At 48.7% G+C, this 27,823-nt stretch overlaps 1 protein-coding gene across 2 annotated transcripts in view; it reads left to right on the top strand.

Moving 5' to 3' along the window:
- The window catches only part of LOC147718301 (uncharacterized), a 228,901-nt gene that overhangs the window by 191,506 nt on the left and 9,572 nt on the right, over positions 1-27,823 (top strand). For both annotated transcript variants that reach the window (XM_086918259.1, XM_086918258.1), the window contains one exon: positions 22,618-22,769. In XM_086918259.1, coding sequence (XP_086774385.1) covers positions 22,618-22,769 — 152 coding nt within the window. The remainder of the gene's footprint in view (positions 1-22,617; positions 22,770-27,823) is intronic.

Raw genomic sequence — 27,823 nt, 5'->3', positions numbered from 1 at the left:
TACTCGACAGAGTGTCCCAGTTCGTGCAAAGGTAAAGGCCAAGGGTACCAGAGGGTCATCTAAAAGAGGAATGTTTTAAGCTTTTTCTTAAAAACGCATGATCCTGAATGCTCCGTTACACCAAAGGTAAAGCATTCCAGGCCAGGCTAGCTTTACTGACAAGTGAACAACCGGCCAGCCTTGACGAATGAGTCTGGGGGTCTGCAGCAAAAGTTGAGAAGAGGAGCGCAGCTGTCTCTCTGGAGTGTAAACGACAAAACTCTGAAGATAGCTAGGGCCCCTGCCATAAAGGGCCCTATGGGAAATGAAAAGCATTTTTAATTGAGTTCGATCCTCCACAGGAAGCCAGTGCAGAGAGCCTAAAAGCACACACACACTAAACCTTTTGGACAAGCCAAGCAGGAGTCTGGCAGCAGAATTTTGAACAACCTGCAATTTACTTAAAAGGTAACCAACCAGAGATGCCCACATACAGGGCATTAGCGTAGTCCAGGCAGGTTATAATTAAAGCGCGGACCACTGTTTCTTTAGCAGGTCCTGGAAGAAGGGGATGACACTTTCTCTGGGCTTTCAAGGTGCCGAAACACATCCCAACAACTTTCTTAACTTGTGCAGAGAAATTCAGATTCTCAGAGAATCCAATCCCTATACGTTGAGCAATAGTATTCCGTGCCATAGGCAGGGGGAAGCCAGGGGGCTACATCTTAGCTCTAAAATCGACTGGGAATGACCCATACAAGAGAACCTCAGACTTCCCTTCATTTCATTTCAGCTCAGCCTGGGCCACCCAATGGAAAACGGAGGCAAGACAGTGTTGCGCCGACTGGACAAAGTCATTGTCTCTTCCCCAAAAAAACAAAAGCTGGCGTCACCGGTCAGGTGACCCTAGCAGGAGGGCCAGCACATAAACCCACCCCACACCCATACAACACAAGTGTTACTAGTCAGGTTACCCTAGCCCGAGGGCCAGAACATACACCCACCCGCACCTATCCAACACTGGTCAGGTGAACCTCCCAGGAGGGCTGGCCCATACACTCACCCCACACCCATTCAAAACAGGCGTCACTGGTCAGGTGACCCTCCCAGGAGGGTTAGCCCTTACACCCACCCTTCACCCATCCAACACAGGCGTCACCGGTCAGGTGACCCTCCCAGGAGGGCTGGCCCTTACACCCACCCCACACGCATCCAACACAGGTGTCACCGGTCAGGTGACCCTAGCAGGAGGGCCAGCACATACACCCACCCGCATCCATCCAACACAGGCGTCACCGGTCAGGTGACCCTCCCAGGAGGGCTGGCCCTTACACCCACCCCACACGCATCCAACACAGGTGTCACCGGTCAGGTGACCCTAGCAGGAGGGCCAGCACATACACCCACCCGCATCCATCCAACACAGGCGTCACCGGTCAGGTGACCCTCCCAGGAGGGCTGGCCCTTACACCCACCCCACACGCATCCAACACAGGTGTCACCAGTCAGGTGACCCTAGCAGGAGGGCCAGCACATACACCCACCCGCATCCATCCAACACAGGCATCACTGGTCAGGTGACCCTCCCAGGAGGGCTGGCCCTTACACGCACCCTGCACCCATCCAACACAGGCGTCACCGGTCAAGTGACATCCCAGGATGGCTGGCCCTTACACCCACCCCACACCCATTCAACACAGGCGTCACCGGTCAGATGTCCCTCCCAGGAGGGCTGGCCCCCACACCCACCCCACACCCATCCAAGACAGGAGTCACTGGTCAGGTGACCCTCCCATGAGGGCTGGCCCTTACACACTCCCCGCACCCATGCAACACAGGTGTCACCAGTCAGGTGACCCTAGCAGGAGGGCCAGTACATACACCCACGCCACATCCATCCAACACAGGCGTCACTGGTCAGGTGAACCTCCCAGGAGGGCTGGCCCATACATCCACCCGCACCCAGCCAACACAGGCGCCACAGCTGAGGTGACACTCCCAGGAGGGCTAGCCCTTACACCCACCCCACACCCATCCAACACAGGCGTCACTGGTCAGCTGACCCTCCCAGGAGGGCTGGCCCATACATCCACCCGCACCCATCCAACACAGGCGTCACCGGTCAGGTGACCCTCTCAGGATGGCTGGCCCTAAAACAACCCCACACCCATCCAAAACAGGTGTCACCGGTCAGATCACCCTCCCAGGAGGGCTGTCCCCCACACCCATCCAACACAGGCGTCACTGGTCAGGTGACCCTCCCAGGAGGGCTGGCCCCCAAACTCACCCCAAACCCATCCAACACAGGCATCACCGGTCAAGTGACCCTCCCAGGAGGGCTGGCCCCCACACCCATCCCACACCCATCTAACACAGGTGTCACCGGTCAGGTGACCCTAGCAGGAGGGCCAGGACATACACCCACCCTGCACCATCCAACACAGGCGTCACTGGTCAGGTGACCCTCCCAGGATGGCTGGCCCTTACAGCCACCCCACACCCATTCAACACAGGCGTCACCGGTCAGATGACCCTCCCAGGAGGGCTGGCCCCTACACCCACCCCACACCCATCCAACACAGACATCACTGGTCAGGTGACCCTCCCAGGAGGGCTGGCCCCCACACCCATCCCACACCCATCTAACACAGGTGTCACCGGTCAGGTGACCCTCCAAGGAGGGCTGGCCCCCACACCCACCCCACACCCATTCAACACAGGCGTCACCGGTCAGATGACCCTCCCAGGAGGGCTGGCCCCCACACTCACCCCACACCCATCCAACACAGGCGTCACCGGTCAGGTGGCCCTCCCAGGAGGGCTGGCCCTTACACCCACCCCGCACCCATACAAGACAGGCATCACTGGTCAGATGACCCTAGCAGGAAGGCTGGCCCGTATACCCACCCGCACCCATCCAACACAGGCATCACTGGTCAGGTGACCCTAGCAGGAGGGCTGGCCCGTATACCAACCCCGCACCCATCCAACACAGGCGTCACTGGTCAGGTGACCCTCCCAGGAGAGCTGGCCCCCACACCCATCCCACACCCATCCAACACAGGTGTCACCGGTCAGGTGACCCTGCTAATAAAAATGCCTGAGTGCAAATGCTTGAGGCCAGTCCCAGTAACCATATACTTTTTCGTCTGTGTTGTTATTCCTGATCATGTGGGCCTATGGTTCACCATCCAACATTTGTGACAAGGCGGATCGACCCCACCACCAGTCACCCGCTATCACCCGGAGCAATGAGTGACTTTTTCTTTGTTCGGAGAGGAAACAGACAACCCCTCTTCCTGCCACACCTCCCTGTAACAATTGCCTTACTGCCTTTGTGAGGGAGATGTGCGAATTGGCAGAAAGTCGATAAGCGACGTGCTCTGGGCCCTCAAGGTGAGGCATGTAATGCTGCCTGCCTGGCAGTGGGGACAGCAAGGTCCTGCGTGAGGGGAAGCAACGCAGAAAGGCCCCACAGAGCTCTCTATACACACCTGCCAGCGGCACAACTGAGCCTGATGAAAAAAGAAAAAAGCCACAGGTCACATAAACCCCAGCGCAAACCGACCTCGCAGGACAGTGTCATCTGCAACGCGATACCCAGGGCCGATCTACCCGAAGCATGACTTGACATGGGCGATCAGCAGGGATCATGCTGCGGCGCATTCTAGCGATCAGCCGGTAATAAAGATACCCGCCTGTGATGAAATAAGCCCTGCTGTGACCGCACCAAGCCATTCCTGGCCTCAGGGCTTTAAGTGGGCCGGGTCTCACTGGGTCTGAGCACCAGCAGTTTTGAAGGTGGCCTCAAAACGGGTCTCTATGGGGCTCTGTTTGTTCCCTGGCATAGGTGGTCCTTTTTTTCACCCTGCAGTGACAGCAGGCACATGGATGTACACGTGCTCACACTGCTCACTTCTCACTAGTGGAGAAGTTACGGCATGACGTCATGCCAGCTGAGTTTTTTAGGGGAAGGGAAATCCTGTAAAGAGTGATTTTCTCTCTGGATTTCCCTTCTCTTTGAAACTCAGGAGCAGCAGTACTGTTGTGGTGTCACCTGGGCTGTAAGTGGAAGCTTTCTCAATGTTACTGCTTATTTATCTTTTGCAACTAACAACCATTGATACAGCCAATAGTCCTGACTTGTTGCTGGGAAGATGTTACTTGTTGCATCATGTGTCTGGAGGCAAAGACAGAAACAGCAAAATACAAGTGGGATGGCAGACTGTGCTAAGCACACATCTTTGGCTCATGTATTTTTAAGCCATTCCCTTTACTACATTGGCCACGTCCCTTTGAAAGACAAGAAAGACCCCCCCAGGTTTTTTCATCCCGCTTAAAGCCCTGCCTGGCCTGCACTACGTCTAGGCAGCAATGCAGTTTGGCCTGTTCGAAAGCCAGCACAATGCACCCTCAAATCTCGAGAGAAGCCCCGCCCCCATGGACTCTGCGTGTGGGGACTGAGGAGAAGCCTGGACGAGCACTGAGAGCCCTGCTGAATGTCTGCCATGCCGGACCTGAGAGAGCGGGCACCAGCCTTAGAATGCACACAGGCTGCTCCTATCGTGATTTTCTTTGATGAAAAGGTCGAAGCCCTGGTGAATCAGGTCACCCTCCCCACCACCTTTAAGGAGCGGAAATCTTTAGCACCTGGCAACATTTTGACGTCGTCTCGGTAGATGAACTCTTCAAATGCATCAGCGAAACCAAACCATCCAACCATTCTTCTGACCCCATCCCTAGCGTCTTCACCATCAATTTCCACACCCATACTCTCTCTTACTGGACCAGGCTAGTTAATCTCTTCCTTAGTCAAGGCTCCCTACCTGTCGCCCTTAAATCAGGTCAGCTTACCCCTCTTCCTGTTCTAAAAAAAACCCTCCGCTGATGAGAACGACCTCAACAACTTCCACCCTATCACAACCTCCCTTTTCTTTGGAAAATCACCGAAAAATGTGTTGCGAAACCACTTGCCCTACACGTTATGGACAATAATCTCCTCAGCGTTTTCCAATCTGGCTTCATCCAAAATTGCAGCACTGAAACAGTCCCGCTGCGAGTGATAGATGATGCGCTGCATATACTCGACTCTGGGAAATCGTACCTTCGGATTCTTCTTGACCTCTCTGCAGCCTTTGACACTGTTAATCACGGCACCCTCCTCAACACTCTTCAACAGAGATTGGGATTGGGTGGCACAGTGCTGAAATGCTTTGCTTCTTTCCTCTCGGACAGATCCCAAATGATTAGGATAGTGAACAGTCTTTCATCTCCATTGGCTGTTGGTCAAGGCGTCCCTCAAGGTTCTATCCTGACACCCACCTTGTTTAAACTTTATCTGGAACCATTAGGGAACCTCCTAAGTAAATCTGGGATCCACTACCATCTTAATGAGGATGACACTCAAAACTACCTCAAGGTGTCTTCCGCCCATGATCTCTCACTAGTCAACTCTACTCTCAACTCCATTCACAACTGGTTGTTAGTTCACCACCTCATTCTAAATCCCACCAAAACTGAATTCCTCCTCCTCCTCTATCCCTCTCTCATGTCCTCCCGTTCAATCCTGGATGGATCAGCTGAACTTACTCAACAATAAACCCATCATTGTCGACTGCACTAAATCCCTAGGGGTCATACATGACAAAAGACTTATCCTAATCTCCCACGTCAACTCCATTGCCAAGAACGCATGTTACCAGGTGCGCCTTCTGTGGGGGATCCGTCGGTTTTTCCAGGAGAAAGACTTAAAAAACCTTGGTACAATCGCTGGTTCTCTCAAGACTGGATTATTGCAATTCTCTTCTGACGGGCCTACCAACATCCCACCTCTCCCCTCACAAATCCATCCTCCATTCAGAAGCTCGCTTCATTACAGGGTCTAAACGAAGTGACCACTTCACTCCTATCCTGTCCTCTCTTCAATGGCTTCCGATCGAGGCAAGATCTATCTACAAAACTGCCTGCATCACGCATAAAACCTTGCACACGTCCTCCCCTCGTTACCTGGAAAACAAACTGAAATTGTCCCTCTCACAATGCGGAAAAGCTTCTGCTTGAGCCCCGCCGTCTTCAAAAGGGAAAGATCGATGTCACAATCCTTCTCAGGCAATGCGGTGAGACTCTGGAACTCACTTCCCCCATGGCTCCGTGCCGCCTCCTCCACCCGGATCTTCAAAGCTGACCTCAAATCACTCCTCTTTCAAAGACACTTTCAGAACTAATACTGTCAGGCTTAGGCCCCTCTTGGAAGTTCACTCATTGTAAATTTGTATTATTTATATATTTTTTATATATTTTTGTATTTATCTATTTTTTATTCTGTACATTCCTCTCTCCTGCATGCTTTGTTGGATTTTGTGTTTATGTAACCTTCATTTTTAGTTTGTAATGTTGTATTGTGTTTCCACTGTTCTCTTGTAACGTAACTGGCTCTAATGTACAGTGCTCTGACACCTTCGCCTGCTACTCCAGGCGGTGCAGGCTGTCCATTCACAAACCAGGCCACTGCCTTAAAGGAGATGCTGCAGCGTCATCTAGTGGCAGCTTGTGAGAACGCACCTGAATGAAGCAAGTAAGTGAGCAAATAAACCTCCCCAGCTGCACTCTCAGAGCAGCCCCTCCCAGCCCTTCCTGCATTCTGCAAACTGTGCCAGCAATAAAGGAAACATTGCAACGGTGCTTCCTGTCAGATCCCCGACGTTCAATAAGCACTCTGGACACGATGGGGTATGTGAACAGATTCTTCTTTATTACAATTGCTTCTCAGTCTGCCATCACACATCTGCCCTCGTCCTCATCCTGCAGCATAATGCCCCTTTCCTGTCCACCCACAGGAAGTGGTGTCCGGTGACCTGGTCACCGCCCTGTGACCCACAGGGTCCTAATGTCTGGCATCTCTGCCCTGGTCATCACACTTCCCACACCCAGTAAGTGTCTCACAAGGTGTGCGGCCCCAGCGAGGCGCCCGCCAAAACTGTGACTGGGCCCTAGCAGATTTGCCCACTGCAAAACCGAGGCTGCTGCACGCTCCGGGAGACACACTGCCTGTCCGGGCCCCACATAACACGGAGAGCGGCCAAGTGAGGGCCAGACATCCCTGTGGGCTGTCCAGACTGTAAACCCCCACACAGAGACCCAAGATGGCCAACGCTGTCAGACAAAGTAATGGAACCAAGGCATCCCAGCCCGAAGCAGCAAGACATTAGGGGAGCAGCCCCCAAAAAGGTGAAGAGCAGCACCTGCCACTGAACCACAGGCACAAGAACATTTGGACACAAGGCCCTACTCATGAGCCAGCAGTACCTCGGAATACAGCCATACAACGCTTTCCTCAGAGAAGATGCAATGTGTATGGCCTGAGATAAGAGGCCACACAATGCGGAGTAGTTCCCGATGAGAGGCGAGTGTTACAACACCCAGTGGCTGTCTACCACCACTGCAAGAGAACAGAGCAGGCACCAAAAGGAGCCAGCAGAAAGCACTGTCTCAAGAGACACAGGGACAAGGCAAGGCTGCATCCAGAGAGAGCCTAGATGCAAGGGATAGAGAGAAAAGGCAAGACTGCATCCGGAGAGAGCCTAGATGCAAGGGATACAGAGACGATGCAAGACTGCATCCAGAGAGAGCTAGATGCAAGGGATACAGAGACAATGCAAGACTGCATACAGAGAGAGTCTAGATGCAAGGCATACAGAGACAATGCAAGGCTGCATCCAGAGAGAGCCTAGATGCAAGGGATAGAGACAATGAGAGACTGCATCCGGAGAGATCCTAGATGCAAGAGACACAGAGACAAGGCAAGACTGCTTACAGGGAGAGCCTAGATGCAAGGAATACAGAGACAATGCAAGGCTGCATACAGAGAGAGCCTAAATGCAAGGGATAGAGACAATGAGAGACTGCGTCCGGAGAGATCCTAGTTGCAATGGATATAGAGACAATGCAAGCCTGCATACAGAGAGAGCCTAGATGCAAAGGATACAGAGACAATGCAAGGCTGCATACAGGGAGAGCCTAGATGCAAGGGATACAGAGACAAGGCAAGACTGCATCCAGAGAGAGCCTAGATGCAAGGGATACAAAGAAAATGCAAGACTGCATCCAGAGAGAGCCTAGATGCAAGGGATAGAGACAATGAGAGACTGCGTCAGGAGAGACCCTAGTTGCAAGGGATACAGAGACAATGCAAGCCTGCATACAGAGAGAGCTTAGATGCAAGGGATAGAGACAATGAGAGACTGCGTCCGGAGAGATCGTAGATGCAAGAGACACAGAGACAAGGCAAGACTGCATCCAGAGAGAGCCTAGATGCAAGAGACACAGAGACAAGGCAAGACTGCTTACAGAGAGAGCCTAGATGCAAGGGATACAGAGACTATGCAAGACAGCATACAGAAAGAGTGATTAGATGAAAGGGATACAGAGACAATGCAAGACTGCATCCAGAGAGAGCCTAGATGCAAAGGATACAGAGACAATGCAAGGCTGCATACAGGGAGAGCCTAGATGCAAGGGATACAGAGACAACGCAAGACTGCATCCAGAGAGAGCCTAGATACAAGGGATACAGAGACAAGGCAAGACTGCATCCAGAGAGAGCCTAGATGCAAGGGATACAAAGAAAATGCAAGACTGCATCCAGAGAGAGCCTAGATGCAAGGGATACAGAGACAATGCAAGACTGCATACAGAAAGAGCCTAGATGCAAGGGATACAGAGACAAGGCAAGACAGCATCCAGAGAGAGCCTAGATGCAAAGGATACAGAGATAATGCGAGACTGCATCCAGAGAGAGCCTAGATGCAAGGGATACAGAGACAATGCAAGACAGCATCCAGAGAGAGCCTAGATGCAAAGGATACAGAGACAATGCAAGACTGCATCCAGAGAGAGCCTAGATGCAAGGGATACAGAGACAATGCAAGACTGCATACAGAGAGAGACTAGATGCAAGGGATACAGAGACAATGCAAGCCTGCATACAGAGAGAGCCTAGATGCAAGAGATACAGAGACCATGAGAGACTGCATACAGAGAGAGCCTTGATGCAAGAGACACAGAGACAATGCAAGGCTGCATTCAGAGAGAGCCTAGATGCAAGGGATACAGAGACAATGAGAGACTGCATCCGGAGAGATCCTAGATGCAAGGGATACAGAGACAAGGCAAGACTGCATACAGAGAGAGCCTAGTTGCAAGGGATACAGAGACAAGGCAAGACTGCATCCAGAGAGAGCCTAGATGCAAGGGATACAGAGACAATGCAAGACTGCATCCAGAGAGAGCCTAGATGCAAGGTATACAGAGACAATGCAAGACTGCATACAGAGAGAGCCTAGATGCAAGGGATACAGAGACAATGCAAGCCTGCATACAGAGAGAGCCTAGATGCAAGAGATACAGAGACAATGCAAGACTGCATACAGGGAGAGCCTAGATGCAAGGGATACAGAGACAATGCAAGACTGCATACAGAGAGAGCCTAGATGCAAGGGACACAGAGACAATGCAAGACTGCATACAGAGAGAGCCTAGATGCAAGGGATACAGAGACAATAAAGGCTGCATACAGGGAGAGCCTAGATGCTAGAGATACAGAGACAATGCAAGGCTGCATACAGGGAGAGCCTAGATGCAAGGGATACAGAGACAAGGCAAGACAGCATCCAGAGAGAGCCTAGATGCAAAGGATACAGAGATAATGCGAGACTGCATCCAGAGAGAGCCTAGATGCAAGGGATACAGAGACAATGCAAGACAGCATCCAGAGAGAGCCTAGATGCAAAGGATACAGAGACAATGCAAGACTGCATCCAGAGAGAGCCTAGATGCAAGGGATACAGAGACAATGCAAGACTGCATACAGAGAGAGACTAGATGCAAGGGATACAGAGACAATGCAAGCCTGCATACAGAGAGAGCCTAGATGCAAGAGATACAGAGACCATGAGAGACTGCATACAGAGAGAGCCTTGATGCAAGAGACACAGAGACAATGCAAGGCTGCATTCAGAGAGAGCCTAGATGCAAGGGATACAGAGACAATGAGAGACTGCATCCGGAGAGATCCTAGATGCAAGGGATACAGAGACAAGGCAAGACTGCATACAGAGAGAGCCTAGATGCAAGGGATACAGAGACAAGGCAAGACTGCATCCAGAGAGAGCCTAGATGCAAGGGATACAGAGACAATGCAAGACTGCATCCAGAGAGAGCCTAGATGCAAGGTATACAGAGACAATGCAAGACTGCATACAGAGAGAGCCTAGATGCAAGGGATACAGAGACAATGCAAGCCTGCATACAGAGAGAGCCTAGATGCAAGAGATACAGAGACAATGCAAGACTGCATACAGGGAGAGCCTAGATGCAAGGGATACAGAGACAATGCAAGACTGCATACAGAGAGAGCCTAGATGCAAGGGACACAGAGACAATGCAAGACTGCATACAGAGAGAGCCTAGATGCAAGGGATACAGAGACAATAAAGGCTGCATACAGGGAGAGCCTAGATGCTAGAGATACAGAGACAATGCAAGGCTGCATACAGGGAGAGCCTAGATGCAAGGGATACAGAGACAATGCAAGACTGCATACAGAGAGAGCCTAGATGCAAGGGATACAGAGACAATGAGAGACTGCATACAGAGAGAGCCTAGATGCAAGGGATACAGAGACAATGCAAGACTGCATACAGAGAGAGCCTAGATGCATGGGATACAGAGACAATAAAGGCTGCATACAGGGAGAGCCTAGATGCAAGGGATACAGAGACAATGCACCCCTTCTTGAATGGAGCAGCACCAGCAGGCTGACAAGTACCACAGGACTACCGGTTTATCCCTCAATGAGGATGTTGCACAACCAACCCTGTCAAGCATGCACAGACCTGGGCCTCATCCAACGTCAAGACAGCGCAGCAACGAGGCGTGCAAGCTACTCCCTCAAGCAAAGAGGAGGGGGAATAGAGACTACCCACCATACATGTGCCACCAAGGAGATCCCAGAGGAGGAGTCCTGAGTGGCCCAAAGGCAGGGAGGAGAGAGATCGTGATCAACCTACCTGCACTTGCACTGCCCATTAGTGGGTCAGAGATTGTTCAGAGAGTGCCTCCATCACTGCCGTTGGACTGTGGTGTGCATCGGTCCATTACATGCATGAGGGGATTCCCACACTCCAAGAGGCAGGCTGCCACAACTGCAAAAAAGAGAAGGGAGACCTGTACCTTCCACATCGATCCAGGGTTGCCACCGGAATACTTTATCAAGGGGAAGACGGGTATGGAAGGCACTACAGAAAGGATCCATCAAAGTACACTTACTACCACTGCCGTCCCTGAAATGGCTGACGCACCTGGAAGACACCCGGTCCTATTGGCAGGACTGGACCAGTGAGTGGTCCGTGACAGAAGAAGATGCGTAGTCCAAAGGAAATGACAAGCAGGAGGTCCCAGTGAGAATGCGTGGCCTGCTGCCACATTTTTGGACATTTGTAGAAAAGACACACATTTGCGTGGCCTGTTGGCACTTTGCAACAGTTACACAGAAGATGTGTGGCCAGATGCCACATTACACGTGAAGGAAGAACCAAGGAAAAGAGAGTGTGGCATGAATAAGAGTGGAGAGATATAGGACAGTGACAGTCCAATCCCAGGAAAGCAGACAACAACAGGTGTGCAAGAGAAGTCAACAAAAGGGGACCAGAATGAGTACTTGTAGCATCACCTGAATGCAACCTCTACTATACGCCAGCAACCGGGGTGCTGTAATGTCAAAGGAGATAGCTCAGTTGGAGTATCAAATTTAAGCCAACTACATGCGCAAACTGTGTATCTACCCCATTCTTCACTGTGACCGTCCAGCCACCTGTCACTGGCTGCTAATGGAAAAGGGCATCCATGTTTCCTTACACACTGGCCGAATAAGAAGAGCTGCACCAAGTGTCCGATGATACTTAAGACTGAAACGATTCGCCAGTCACCCTTACTCCCTGCCAGTCATCACCACCTATTGTACAAGTTGTCTCATGGCAGCCACTCCATCATTTGCCACATGCATCACCACCATCCCCGGAGCATCAATTAACATGACTGGAGTCCTGCACCATTGCCATACAGAGTGATGATCGGAGGAACCAGTGACCAGTTGTCTAACTGGCCTACATCCTGATCCTAGTAGCAAGAGCATGTTCTGAGCAGGACATATCCACCCCTGATGTTGCACAAGTGACTATACAGTGGCTCCGAGGTAGTCTTACGGCTGTCCAAATTCATACAAGTGGGAACGTAGTTCAACCCATAGGCCGTCCCATGGCAACTCATCCAAGGGGCCTCCCTCATGCATGAGAGATGGACTTTACTTTGCCCCACTAATGGATTCAAGGAAATAGCCGGGTCAGGCAACAGAAGTTTCAACAGGTCACAGAATGTCAAGACTGTATTCAAGGGATCAAAAAACATCGTCATTATGTGTTCACAATGGACTCCACTTAGGCTCCTGATGCACCTATGCTTGAACTATAAGACACTAATTGCCTCACAGCAAGAGTACGCTGGACCGACGAACATTACTTAGGTGGACTGTCACTCAACTGACGCACAGCTGAAAGGTACGGACTTCTTCAGCACTGTGTTCGTGTCCAGATATACCTGGTTAAATTATGGATATGTGCCAAGATGTCTGAGTGCTCCCATCTGCATCTGCCCACCGCTGTCCTGTGAACTGCATCTCAGAACTGTGAGACTTCAGGTATTTTTAGTTGTCTGCTCATTCCTTCCCACAGGTTGGACTCTTTTTGTTGTTTTTTGTTTTTAATATAATTTGGGACGAATGTTGTTTCCTGCTGGACACAGTCTAGTGTTTTACCAGCTACTTCCTTGAGGGCTGGCCCATATATCTACCCTGCACCCATCCAACACAGGTGCCACTGGTCATGTGACCATGTCAATAAAAGAGCCCAAGTGCATGTGCTCGAGGCCAGTCCCAGTAACCATATGCTTTGCGTCTGTGTCATTTTTCCTTATCAAGTGGGCCAAGGGCCCGCAATGCAACAGGTATCTACTTCTATTCAGAGCATGCAGAGAGCCAACATGGTTTCTGCCACTCAAGCAACCATGCACACGTAGGAGTCACATCGCCATGTAGAGCAATGTCCTGCCAGGAGCCGGTGTCTCTGTCGCCCAGGCCCTCTTTGTCCCTCTGTTGCCTTTTGGTATTCCTGCCAGCACTCATCAGAGTTGAGAAAAGCTGAGCTTCATGCTGCATTTCAAAGCAAATGCATGTGCCTGCCCTGCTCCCTAGTGGTGACTCTTGGTACCGCCGTACTGCAGGCTGGGCCTTGCCGACTCACGTGGCCATGTGCAGCTGGTGCGTGCAACCCTTAAAGCTGTGAAAATCAAAGAATCAATCAGGATTTGTAGAGTGCAGCTGCTTCATGAGGCATAATCAGATGATACTACTAGTTCTCCTGTTGGTTGAACATCCAAGTATTGAGGTCCTTCCTAAACTGCTTGAGTGATGGCGAGGCTCTGAGGTGCAGGGGGGAGGGGAGATCATCCAGGTCTTGGCAGCCAAATGGGAAAACGGACGGCCCCCTCTTTTGGCCCATTGGATGTGACGGGTGGCAGCTAGCATGAAAGATCAGAATTTAAGTTTCCTTGTGGGCTGGCGAAATGTTTCCCATTGCTTGAGATAAGCAAGTCCTTTTTGTGTATTGCCTGGTATGCATGGGTGAGTAGCTTGTACTGGTATTTCTTCACAACTGATAGCCAGTAAAGTTATCAAGGTGAGGGATTATGTGCGTATATCTGGGGAGGTAGAGGACGAGCCTGGCCGCTGTATTCTGGATTGTTTGGAGTTTCCTTTTGAGTTGGGAGGTTAGCCCTGACCAAACATGACTGCCCCTGGGAGTGGAACAGCACAGCAGCAGAGGCATTTAAAGAGGCGAAGGGTGCACTCTTACACATTCCTACAATGGCATACCTGAGCTCAAAGTGCCAAACTGAACTGGAATTCGATGCAAGGCTGGTGGGCTTCGGAGCACTCCTGCACCCAGAGAAACATGTAGCATTGTGGGTTCCCATTGCTTATGCTCACTGGGTGCTCACTGACTTAGAAACCAGCTATGCTCAAATAGAGCACAAAGCCCAGGCCATCAGGAGGGCATGCAGCCTTTTCCACCTCTATCTCTGTGGTCAGAAGTTCGTCGTGGTGACTGACCACAAACCAATGGTTTCCCTGTTTGCTGGCATTGCCAGAAAAGGGCCTCCAAGGATCAAACAATTGACAGTCCAACTCCCAGGCAGGTTGCTCCCCACGCTGCTGCACGACTCTGAATGCATTGTTTTTGCCTAATCTTGTATTTTTCCCTTTGCCTAACATGCTTTCTTGCCCAGATTTGTTTTTATTCCGCTGGGCCTGTACTTGCTTTTTTGCCCAGACTTGTTTTTATTCCTCAGTGCCTGTACTTGTTATCCTACCTAAACTTGTTTTTCATTCCTGTGCCCAGTTCTCCAGTGACCCGCCCATTTTTCCAGCTGCTGCATCCCTGCGGCCCCATCCCCTCATTGGAGGCCTAACATAGGGCACGCCTAAGACAAGGCTGTTTGCACCCATCTGTGCCTGGACCACGCCCAGCACCTGGACCCCTGGACCCCTGGACCCAGTGAACACCACGACTCCGGGCACCGCTACGATACCAGAACCCTACACGTACTCAACACCGGACCATCACACACCTGCTTCCTGGCCACCCTGAAGCTCACCCACGGAGCTTTCACTTGTCGGAACTGCAGCTTCACAAGCATCCACCCCACCATGCTGTCCACCAGGAAATAACCCAACCACTTCAGATGCATATTTCTCAACACCCTCTCCGCCCGCAAAGACGCCGTTGAACTCTGGGACCTACTCGATTCAACCTCCCCAGACGTCGCCTTCCTGATGGAGACCTGGCTGAACCCCGCCTCGGCACCTGACATAGCCATAGCCATCCCGGAAGGCTACAAGATCACCCGCAGGGACCACACAATGGAGCAGGAGGAGGAATGGCCATCGTCCTCAGGAACACTCTCAGAATCTCAACCAACACCGACGACACCCTCAGCACCGCCGAACACCTGCACTTCCAGACCCACACCGACCCCAACACCACCCTCAGAGGAACGCTCATCTACAGATCCCCCGGATCCTGACCACAGTTCAGCGACTCCATCGCCGACTTCATCAGCACACATGTCCTCACCTCCATGGATTACATCCTTCTCGGGGACCTGAACTTCCACCTTGAGAACAACAAGGACACCAACTCCACCACCCTGATCAACAACTTAGCCAACCTCGGACTCAGACAACTCGTCACAACACCCACACATTCCGCCAGTCACACGCTTGATCCCATCTTCTCCGCAAGCCCCCACGTTTCCTTCAACAACACCACCGAACTCCACTGGCCTGACCATCGCTGCATCCACTTCACCCTTAAGAAACCCACCTCGTACCACCGCACCCAACAGATGCCTCGCCACTGCTGGTGCAAAGTCACCGAAGACCAGCTAACCACCACCCTCGCCCAGAGCCTACCCACTGACTCCACTGACCCCAAAACCACCGCCCTGCAACCTCAGACAGTGGATCAACAACTGAGCCAACACCCTCGCCCGATCAAGAAACCCTCGAACAGTCACACCAACAAGAAAGCCAGCTGGTTCAATGAAGACCCCTGGGCCTCCAAGCAAACCTGCCAAAAGCTAGAGAAGATCTGGCTCCGTGAACGAACACCGGAGGATGTATGACGGTACAACGTGAGTTAGTACAATGCTTGCCATTACATTGCAGTTGTTACAATGACTGTGATGTTACCACGCTATGCCATTACAACGCAAGTCTTTACATCGACTTGGGCTGGATGGCGTGCTAACATTAGAAAAGTGTGGATCAGATCAGGTATATACCAAATTGTCTCCTTGTATGAGCCAAATGGCTTTACTTCATTTGAATCTTTAAAACATAAATTTGGCCTACTATAACGGGACTTTTTTAAATACTTACAGGTTAGGGATTTCATTATGAAGAAGGGGGGTGGTCGGGTTGGATTCAAGAAAATTGAGTTAATCAAAAACTGTTATTCAGTGTAATAGAGTGAAAATAACAATGTAATTATTGATCTTCCCGATGACCTGGATAAACATTCTCAGAACTGGCAGATTAAACTTGGAACTTCAGTTAGCTCCATACAGAAAGCACTTCAATTTTCTCAATCACTTTTAATCTCCTCTAAATTGCAAGCTCAATTCTATAAAACTTTTTTCCACTTATATCACACCCCCTATAGGCTTGCAAAATGGAGCACTGGTAAAGGGACTTCATGCCCCAGATGCGCAATGCCAGAAGCTGATCTAATACACATGTTTGCTACATGTGGGGCACTGCGTACCATTAGATTCGAGATTTCTAATTTTCTTTTGGAAATTTTTGCGACTAAAATGGAGATTACTACGTCAGAAATAATATTGGGGGTGGACAGTGACATCCGAGTGGACAATAGAAAGGGACTTCTGTTCGTCTCTATGGCCGTGCTTAGAATCTGTCTGGCTTCGGCTTGGCTGGACACTGTTCCTCCATCTTTTCAACAATGGCGGGCACGATTATTATCGACATATAGTCTGGAAAAAGCAATATACAGCAGGAAGGGTATGAAAAAGAAAAAGAAGGGACTAGATATCTGGTTCCCACTCGCACATTGGATCGAATGTCTAGAACTGTAATGACTTTAATTATTTTTTTGAAAACTTCAGTAGTTTTGTGTTTATGTAATTGGTCTTTTTTATGTCTAGTATATGTAGTGGATGTTGCTTTAGTTATTAGCTTAGTGGAAAATTGCCTGTATGGGGGTGGGTGGGGGGGGGTGACATAAAATGTTAAGAAAATGTTCTGCAATAAAGATATTTAAAAAAGAAAAGTGTAATTTACTATTACAACTCCAGTCCACTTAACAGTAGGGAAGGTGTTGGGATAGTAAACAAAACTATTCATAATGTTAGCATGCCATCTAGCGCAAGTCAATATAAAGACTTGCGTTGTAATGGCATAGCGTGGTTACATCGCGGTTTTTGTAACAACCACGATGTAACAGCATTGTGGTGTACTGACTGCGTTGTTAAGGATGTTTCCCTCACCGGACAGCCAGGCAGCCCACAAGAACACCACCTGCAGACACCATCACCTCATCAGATCCGCCAAAAGGGTCACCTTCAAAGACCGCCTAGAAAACAACGTGCACAACAGCAAAGAGCTCTTCAACATTGTGAAGGAACTCTCTAACCCCAGCTCCAACACCAACAACATCCCACCCTCACAAAACCTGTGCGACTCGCTGGCCAGCTTCTTTCACTGCAAGACCACAGACATCCACGACAGCTTCAACGCAAACGACCGCTTCGACAACCACTGAGACCTCCGCCCCCACGACCACCATCCGCACCAACCGCCTGCTCTCCTGAACCAACATCAGCGACGACGACACCATCAAGATCATGAACACCATCAACTCCGGATCTCCGGCAGACCCATGCCCACACCACATCTTCAACAAAGCCAGCACATCCATCGCACTCCATCTCCGGAAAGTCACCAACACCTTCTTCGAGACAGCAACCTTCCCGGAGAGCTGGAAGACCGCCCAGATCAACGATTTACTCAAGAAACCCAAGGCGGACCCCAAGGACCTCAAGAACTTCCGGCCCATCTCCCTGCTACTGTTCCCAGCATAGGTCATCAAGAAGACTGTCAATGAACAACTGACCCGCTACCTAGAGGAGAACAACATCCTGGACCCTTCCCAGTCCGGGTTTTGCAGCAACCACAGCACCAAGACTGCCCGTATCGCTGCTACCGATGACATCATGTCCCTGCTGGTCAACAGAGAAATGGTGGCCGTCATCCTCCTGAACCTGTCAGCCGCCTTCGACACGGTCTGCCACCACACACTACAAACACGCCTCCACAGCACCGGGATCCAAGAGAAGGTCCTGGACTGGACATCCTCCTTCTTCTCCGGCAGAACACAGAGCGTCCGCCTTCCCCCCTTCCGCTCCAAAGCCACTGAGATCATATGTTGCGTACTCCAGGGCTCATCCCTCAGCCCAATTCAGTTTAACATCTACATGGCACAGCTCGCACACGTCGCCCATCTGCACGAACTCAACATCATCTCCTATGCCGATGACACCCAGCTGATCCTCTCCCTCACGAAGGACCCCAACACCGCCAAACCCAACCTTCACAAAGGAATGAAGGCCGTCGCTGAATGGATGAGGAACAGCCGACTGCAGCTGAACTCGGACAAGACGGAGGTCCTTATCCTCGGAGCCACCCCTTTGGCCTGGGACGACTCCTGGGGGCCGACTGCACTATGAACGGCTCCAACTCCCACCGACCATGCACGCAACCTAGGGGTCATCCTCGACTCCACCCTCTCCATGACTAAACAGGTCAACGCCGTCTCCTCCCCCTGCTTCAACACCCTCCGCATGCTCCGCAGGATCTAAGTGGATACCCACTGTTACAAGAAGAACGGTCACCAAGGCTCTCGTCAGCAGCAGGTTGGACTACGGAAACGCCCTCTATGCAGGAGACTCAGCCATACTCCTGAGACAGCTCCAACGCATCCAGAGCGCCTCTGCATGCATGATCCTCAACATCCCTCACTGCAGCCACATCACACCCCACCTGAGAGACCTGCACTGGCTCCCGGTCAACAAGAGGATCACCTTCAAGCTCCTCATCCACGCACACAAAGCACTCTACAACTCTGGACCAACGTACCTCAACAGACGACTCAGCTTCTAAACCCCACCCGACCTCACCCTCGCCACAGTGTTCCCGCTTCTGAAGAGCGACCTCCAGCGGCATATCGTTCTCCCACCTCACCACCAAGACCTCGAACACCCTCCCCAACCACCAACGGTAGACCCAAGACCTACTGACCTTCAGAAAACTTCTCAAGATCTGGCTGTTCGAGCAGTAGCAGCATTCCACACACCCACACCTTGAGACCCTTACGGGTGAGTAGTGCACTTTACAAATGATAAGATTGATTGATTGATTTATTGAACAGAATTCCTTTGAAGCGGTGTACTGGCCCAGGGTGAATAATCCAGCCTATCACCGCTCATGTCATCGCCTTGGGCCTGAAACAATACGACACATGGAAGAGGATGAAGGCACAGAAGGCAATGTACGAATGATAATTGAATATGCCTACCTAAAAGCACTATCGCTAGTTGAAATCCAGGAAGTTCCAACAGTTGACAAGCGCATATCGAAAGCCAAAGAAGCACAGCAGTGATAATAATGCACAACTTCTAAGATGGAGCTTGAACACTCAGTTCTGAGAAACAGGCAAGCATGAGCTTGATGTAGCGAGTTTCTGATGAACTCGGTGTGAGCCCCTGAAGTCTATGTGCTCTAGTTGTTTGTCTAGCCCAGCAAGGGTACCAGGGCATCACCCAAACCAAAGCCCATCTTAGAGAGAGGTGTGGTTTCTGGGGATGGACAAGCTAGTCAAGGAGAAAGTAAAAGACTGTCCCTCATGTGCCATCATGAGTGGAGACCCACAAATGGCACCCGTCATCATGGAGGAAGCAAGTCTCCAACATGGTCATCTATCAGTATGAATTCCAATGTTTTCTGGATGGACAACTGTAGTAGGTTTTCTTTGCACTCTTATATAATTGAAGCACCTTGCATTAATCCATGCAACGATTATGTTTTATTTTTTATTTTAGTGGTCTTTGTTTACCTTTGAAAGCATAGGCAAGAAACAATTCCTTTGACCCAAATGAAATCAAAATACAATAGTCAAACCAACACCAAAAAATCCATTCTTTCATTCAATATGTAAGTACTATATTGTTATTGCATTTATTCAATGATTAAACAAAAAATTCACTCCATTATATAAACAGTTAAAAACACATCATATTACACAATTTAAAAAAACACAATTATCCTTCTCACAAATATTCGTATTATGACACAGAAAAATGTACAATAATTGACTTCTAATTATGACCAGCATAAAAAGAAGAGACAAAACAACAGTATGACGTGACCCCTTGTCAAATACTAGTACACATTCAAACTGGATTCTAAAAAGCCTCCTAAACAATGTTTCGATCCCATCAACTTTCAACTAGGTTTGGTTGATCCTTGAATTGTGTTCACCCCAGCGTCGATGCGTTTCGATGGTATCTCACTTATAATGCCATCTTTATCAGGACCAAAAACTTGTTGTCTCCTGTTCTAATATTCCACAGAATTATGTCTTTAATCCTATATCGGAGAAACACGCATAATCAGGAAATCCCATCAGAATATGGCAATAATTCCAACAGTCAATTTTCATCCTTGAAATTATTTATCATATTCAATAAACTGCAATTAGATGCTTTTCCATTGCATTCACAGTCCTTTTATAATCAAATTAATTCAGAGGGGCATGCCTGGCACTTTATACAGCTGTTCTAAAACTGTGCCTTCGAACAGGGATTCCCATCGGAAGGGTGTGGCCATATGAAGGGGTGACTAATAAATACCTAATATTTTTTTTACATAATCTAAAATCTTGTTGCCTTACTTAAATATGATGTCACTTAAAACTTTCTTTTCATTCAGAAAATTTCAGGTTTTTAAAAAAAATATCACCCAATTCCCCTACTGAGCAGAGCTTTGGGCTGTGTGCAGCAGTGGTTTGGGCACAGGGCCAGACCTCTGGCTGCCCAATCACCCCGCGGGTACCCAACCTGGTGCACAGCGGATGGTTGGCTGAAGGGCCTGGCCCTGTACTCAACCACCTGTAGTAGGCCAACCTCCTGTGGGGACCTACCACCAGGTTTATGTCAACTTCCTATGGAGGGTTGGGCCCAGGGCCAGGCCTTTTGACCTGTGCTGCAACAAGCCCCACAGGCAGCCAACCCTATTCAAACCCACAGCCCACATGTTTTACATGTATTAGTTTTCTGTACTGTTTGTACTTCTACGGTAATGCTGCACAAGCTTCCCATACATGGTACACTAGGACCATGCATCCTTCATGTATTGAAGCTTGAGAGGTTCTGCAGGTCCATGGGAGAAGTGTGGCTCAATGGTTAGAGCGGCAGACCCTTATGCAGAGGTCTAGCCCGGGACCAGGGTTCAATTCCCCACCTCGGCGGGTCTTGGGCTCAAAAATTCCACGGACCTGATAATTCTCGCCTCGGTGCCTATTCCAATCATGGAGTCCCACTCTGCAACTCTGGGCAATAGCTTGCTTAATCTCCACAACGGCCCCCACAACGCTAAGGATGCCTGGCCTCCACCTTGGGGGTGCCAAGGAGTGGACGCCTCACAGGGAAAGCCAGGACGGGTTCCACAGCGGTATTCGTACAAGCGCCTTGAGACCCTTGCGGGTGAGTAGTGCGCTATACAAGTATCAATTTACAATTTACATGGGGATACTGACCCATGGGACCTCAATGGAGGTGCAGCAGCTCTCACAGGAGTCCCATTATACCTTACAGAAGGGCTGCACAGGGTACAGTGGGGGTACCACAGTGTTTAATAAATCTGCATCACACTGGAGTGCAGTGGGACCAACAGTCCACCCTGTGCACCTATTTAACTGCAAATTTCTCAAAAGCAGCAGAACAGAAATACACTGAATTACAAATAAGCTTTTCTGAGTGAAGTACAAACTTTCTTCCAGGTTTGGTGTTATTTCATTCAGCTGTATTTTTTATCACTTTCTAAACTTGTTATTTGGTAATTCACATGGGAAAACAAGGTTTTTAGATCCCTCTTTTTTGTTGGCCCCTGCTTGACAGATCTCCCCAAAACATTCCAAGAAGAAGACAATGAACTTTTTAAAAAAAAAGGTTTTCTGATGTTTCATCAGACACGTCAAAGTATCAGCGAAACAAAAATTATCTTGCTATGGAATCTCTGACCTAACTTTGTCTGCACAGTAGTGACTCCCACTGTGTAATATAGGTATTAATGCCAACATGAGCCACAAGGCCTGTGATGCTGCCTTACATTATTTTTTCTGCAAGTAACAAGGCCTTCATTGCTGACTAACATTCTGTTCTAAATGTCACAAAATCTGCTTTGCAGACATACAATAAAATCAAAGAATGTCTAGAATGTCTCAACACCTTCATTAAAGGCATGTATTAATGCCAACAAGTCATGCATGGATTGTTGATATATATTATTAATGTCTAAGAGTCACACCTGCACTGGTGACAGATATGAATGCATATTAATCAGACTTGATTGTTGACAAATGTTAATACCTAAGGCCTGCCTTGCTTACATATGCTAATGTATATCACTAATACTTGTATTGCTGACCTATATTAATGCCTACAAATCACACCTGGATTGCTGATATAAAATAAAGTCCATCAGTTACATTTACCCTGCAGCCATTGAGGCATACATATGCCAGGATGATCTGCAATATATACAATATATTAAGTCCTACAAACCACACCACTGCATTCCTTTGAGATTCCATACATCTCCATCAGTGACAGATACTAATGCTTCAATGAGCTACAATGCATGCATTGCTCACACTGATCTCTGATTTCCAGAGGCCGCAAATACCTGAAAGGAGTTGACGTTGTATGCAGAGATGGCTCCACGGTGTACGCCCCTTTCACTGGCACTATAAGCGACCACGGCATGTGCTATGGTGATGATGGGGACAGCCCTGGGAGTGAGGGATTTACCTTCATCGGCTCAGGTAAGTGAGTCCAAGCAGAGGGTCTTGCTCTGCAGCGCGCAATGTAGAGGTGGATAGCTTGAAGTAGGTGCACAGGTATCAGTTGATGAATGTTGGTGAGGTAAAGCCTCTTGGGATATTCATGCTAGTATCAGGATTCTTGTATAGCGTGACTGCTCACCCGTTAGGGTCTCAAGGCACAGGGAATCTGCGGTTCAGTCGAAGAACCAGATCTTGAGGTTCTTCCTGACTTGAGGCAGCGACAGTGATTGACGAAAGAAGCAATACTGGACCGTTAACAATACCTTGGCAAAAAGGACACCCATTGCTCTGCTTAGTTGCAAGCATAGACTGTTGTGTTTAGACTGCACTTTGCTTTCTTTTTTGCACTTGTATTCTTTTATTGGATCTTGCATGTGTTGTTGAGTGTGTGTACTTTGTTTGTGCTTGTGTTAGAGGGTGAATGGAAGGAAGAGTCATTGAATTGATGAATGGATGAATGAGTAAATGTATGACAACTTGCTGAGGGTCTGATTTAGATCTTGGCGGACAGGTTACTCCTTTACAGTGGTGACAGTCATCCCGTCCGTCGAAATATGAATCCCACAGGATATAATGAGATTTATGTTTCGGTGGACGGGGTATCTGTGACCGATGTGAAGGAGTAACCCATCCGCCAAAATTTAAATCAGCCATTACCTGGAGCGACCCAGTGTCCCTCAGAACCTGTGTATATACGACACATGCTACAATTTGTTCTGTTGGGTCAAGTAAGTTTAGTAACAAAGATGTTAATCATGGATAATCACTTAAAACTTACAAGTTTACCAGATAAGTCAAGACACATCAAAAAAGAGTACATAGTTAATATGTTATTACTTATATATCCATTAAATGTCTTGTGGAATATATAGCTGTTGTACATTTAAATCACAGGACAAAAACTCAAATAGGACTAAAAAAATCATAGTGTGGTGGTGTTACATATATATTTACAACAAATATCTAATACAAGAATTGAGACAGAAAACAGAAAATGTTTGGACAGACCATCCAAATATTACATTTATAGTTCAATTAGCACCTTGTATTATCTTTAACAATGATTTCCTGGGAAAGGTCTGTCCACTGCACTCTATTTAACACAGAAGAGCCTTGAGCAGGAGTTTGTTTTTGCCTTTGCAACATCCTGAAAATCTCTGTTCCTGCAGTAGGTATTTGGGAATGACTAGTAGGCGGAGTCTAGCATGCATGCCATGCTGTTTTTAGCAAGCCGGTCTTCCATAGTGATTGATGAGGCAAGATTCAGCATGATGCTGGTTGGAAAATAGGCAGCTGCGGGTAGCGCTACTTGGAGTGGGGTCAAATGCTTCAAACAGACATCAGAACGGAGAGCACACAGAGAGATCCAGCTGAGCAGGCTTTTCCCTGGGTGTCGTCAGCATCACCATGCTTTAGAACCTAGACTACTCTAGTGGTCGTCTTATGGCTGGGGTCAGAGTGAGCAAATCTTGAGGGAGTTGAATTGGAGAAGCCTTTGTTCCATCAGTTCTTGAATATGACTCAACTGGATAGCACATTCTTAACTGCTTCGGTTGTATGATGGAACCACGCATGCAATTACCACGCATGGCTATAAAATTCAACCCCAAGCGCCTCATCAAGAACTCTATGAAGAGAGCTTGGTATTGCCCACGGGAAACCCTCCTTGACCCAAAACCCAAAAAGGCTACTGAAAAATTGGTTTGCGTGACTACATATTCCCCAGTCTCCAACAGGGTGAGGCAAAGTGTCAAAAAGAACTGGCACATTTTAAACTCAGGGGTTTTAAATTGGGATACTCCATTGTTTGCCTTCAAGAAAAACAAAAATCTCAAGGACCAATTGGTGAGGGCTGCGTTACCATCTACTAGAAATGTAACCCTCCATGACCACTGGCAATTACCTCCACTTCTTGGGCACGCCCGCTGCGGGTTGTGCGTTGTATGTGAGTTCTCAATTGATGGCAAGGAATTTGTGTTTAATAATGCAAGATATGTACTTAAAACATTTACCAATTGCAACAGTCAGAACGTTGTGTATGCCATCTTCTGCCCGTGTAATATGATATACATGGGCCAAACCAAACAGAAGGTCAAACTAAGGATTTCCCAACATCGAAGCCGCATCAGGTGTAAAACACCCAACGCCCCTCTTGTGGAGCACTTTTTGGAGAAGGGACACTCCGAAAATGACATTCGCTGGACTGTGATTTCACAAATCATCATCTCACCCAGGGGTGGTGATCTGACACGCCTCTTGAACAGGGAGGAACTGAAATGGATCCTGAAGACTGATAGTCTGAATTCAGGGCTTAACCTTCAAGATGAATGGACTGCCCTTATCTGATACTCTGGGTCTGGAGTTAGACTTGTCTCTTTAAACCTTATTTTATGATTGTGTTTGGACTGCAATAACTATGTGCCTTCCGTGCAGCATTCATTAAGAACTGGATGCTGCTATCAGTCCACTGTATAAATGTTAACAATGTATTTTAACTTCACTGTTCATTAATCACGCGCCTGTTTCTAAAAAGCATGCCTCCCTAGCATGGTAATTCACTCCGCGTCACAATCCCCTTCACAAACACAGCCTAAGATGGCGCCCATGCGTGTCCGTCTTCGATTTCTATGCCCCACCCTCAGACCAATCCGGTGCGAGTATATTACTAACTGGATGCCCTGCCTTGTGCACGCCAGGAGATGATTCATGCCGACTAACCCGGTAAGTGGACTCCCTCCGTTCCCCCCTCCGCTCTGGTTTTATTGTCATTGAATATACTAACAATGCGTCCCCCTCCCATTAGGTATCCTGGCAAGCCGACGGACCTTAATTTTCCGCGGTTGTCGCGACCCGATTCTGGTGAGTTGCTCAGCCCCTAGCGCTCGCGGTCCCTTAAATTTAAATACCGCGTCCTTTTCACTACTGACTCTTTCGCCCCTGCAGGGTGATCGCGCGGTATCCTAATGCCCGAGGAGTCAGCCCCCATCCTATGAGGCTACCCGGTGAGCCCTTGTGCACTTTTTTGAATCAACCGCACCGGCCGGTTCCTCACATTATCTCTTCACGTTATTTCATCACGATCACGCGTCTTGCCCCGTTTTACCATCGCTTTCACCCGACATCACTCCCTGACTGCGAGGCCAATTTTATTTTAGTCACCGCGCCTAATTACGTTCTTGACTGGACACTCTCACTATTATATGTAACTCTCCCGCTTCGGGATCACGGATAATAATGTGCACACCAGCACCATAGTCCACTTGATATACTTGACCGGTACCTTGTCGCTCACTGGTCACACTCAAGTCACTATGTTACAGATCATACCTTCATTTTTCCTGTATGTGTTTTGAATATTGCTTTTTTCCTTTTCCCCCCTTTAGGCATTTTGAGGCTTAATTAATCTAAGGCTTTTCAATGTATTTGTCCTGATGATGGTCCCTGATATTTTATAGGGGTCCGAAACGCCGTCGACCTTTTATGCACTTGAACCTAACTGTGAATACTACTAAAATGTCCAGTGCATGTTTGGTATACTCTGTATAATTGTACTGTTTATAGAGTAACGTTTTTCTGCCTTACTAAGCCCTTCTCTGCTGTCTACATCACCTCTTGTACTTGTTCTGTTAGTACTGGACACAGGCTTGTGGTCCACCCTTGGTGATTGTTGGATGATTTTTATGTGATTTCAATACAAAATTCTCGAGTAAAGTCTCTGGAAGACCCCTGTCCGGCTGGACATGTCTTTCTTGAAAGTATAGATTGACTCTGTCTATATTTTATTCATGTGATATCCTTCAATGTTTGGGACCACTGTTGTTGTTCAAAAAATATAAAATTCGGTGGTTACAACGCAGGAACTGTTTTCACGCGTTACCTTTACCACAAAGGATGTTACAACAAATATTCCTTTACTTTGCATGCCTTTACAACAAATTTAATTGTAAAGGCATGAATGATAAAGGCAAATGTGTGGAAAAGGTTACAACTTGTTGCTTACAGCACAGGTACCTTTACCATGTGTTATTTTTCAACCCAAAGACCCCAATTCCACACACTCTTCCCAACTTCCATGCCATATCCTCAAACCCTTACCCAGCCCTGCACCGTAAAACTGGCACCTGCCACGGCCCCTCCCACACCCTGAATCCTAAAAATTCCCCAAACCCAGCCTTGAACTCAAAGAGCGGCGTCCACTGAGGCCTCTCTGCAGCGTCCAGATCCAAAGTCCCTTCCTTACTCCTAAGCCATATACACAACTTCGCTAGGGCGGCTGACTCCGGAATCTGGGGCTCACGGTTCGAACCCCAGCACCGGCGGCAGATTAGCCCAGCACCATGTGACTCTGGGCAATAGCTTGCTTAATCTTCCCGACGGCCCCCAGCGCCTAGAGACCCTTACGGGTGATTGTGCGCTTTACAAATGTGGATTATTATTCCCTCTCTCCCAGCCCAGAAAACCATCCCACCAGCAGCCCTGAGCCCTAAACACCAGCCCTGAAAACAACCCAGACCCAACCTTGAGCCATGAAACGCATACCTCCAGCTCCCCAGACCCAATCCCACACCCGAACAGCCTCTACAAATCTACTGCCAGTCCCAATTCTGTCTCTAAGCCCTAAAACACCATTATATGGTGCCCATTCGCCATCACCGCAGTTGACCCCATTCTAGCCAACAGCAGAAAAAATGTGTTCTGAAAATATGGCCAAATTCTGCCATATCCTCCACCCAAACCAAAACAGGAACAACCCCAAATCTTCTTTTACCATAACATCCAAAACGGGCCCATTGGATAACATTGAAAACTGGCATTACCTCACCAAGCTGCGTCCCGATCCCATCACTGGGTAATCTTTCACCTAAAACACCTCCCACCCCAGCCTATTTACTCCAAAGGTGGTTCTGATGTGCAGGTATTTTTTTTACATCCCAATGCCCGAGTCTGGAGCGCTGATGTGCAGACTTGAATGATGGTTCTGATTACATTCATCCCCCACATGCATTTACCATTCACACCTTTACAACGAAATT

The sequence above is a fragment of the Lissotriton vulgaris genome, chromosome 4_1, assembly GCF_964263255.1.
Source record: "Lissotriton vulgaris chromosome 4_1, aLisVul1.2, whole genome shotgun sequence".
Classification (NCBI taxonomy): Eukaryota; Metazoa; Chordata; class Amphibia; order Caudata; family Salamandridae; genus Lissotriton; species Lissotriton vulgaris.
The sequence above is the reverse complement of the archived record's forward strand: the minus strand, read 5'-3'. Positions and strand labels throughout refer to the sequence as shown.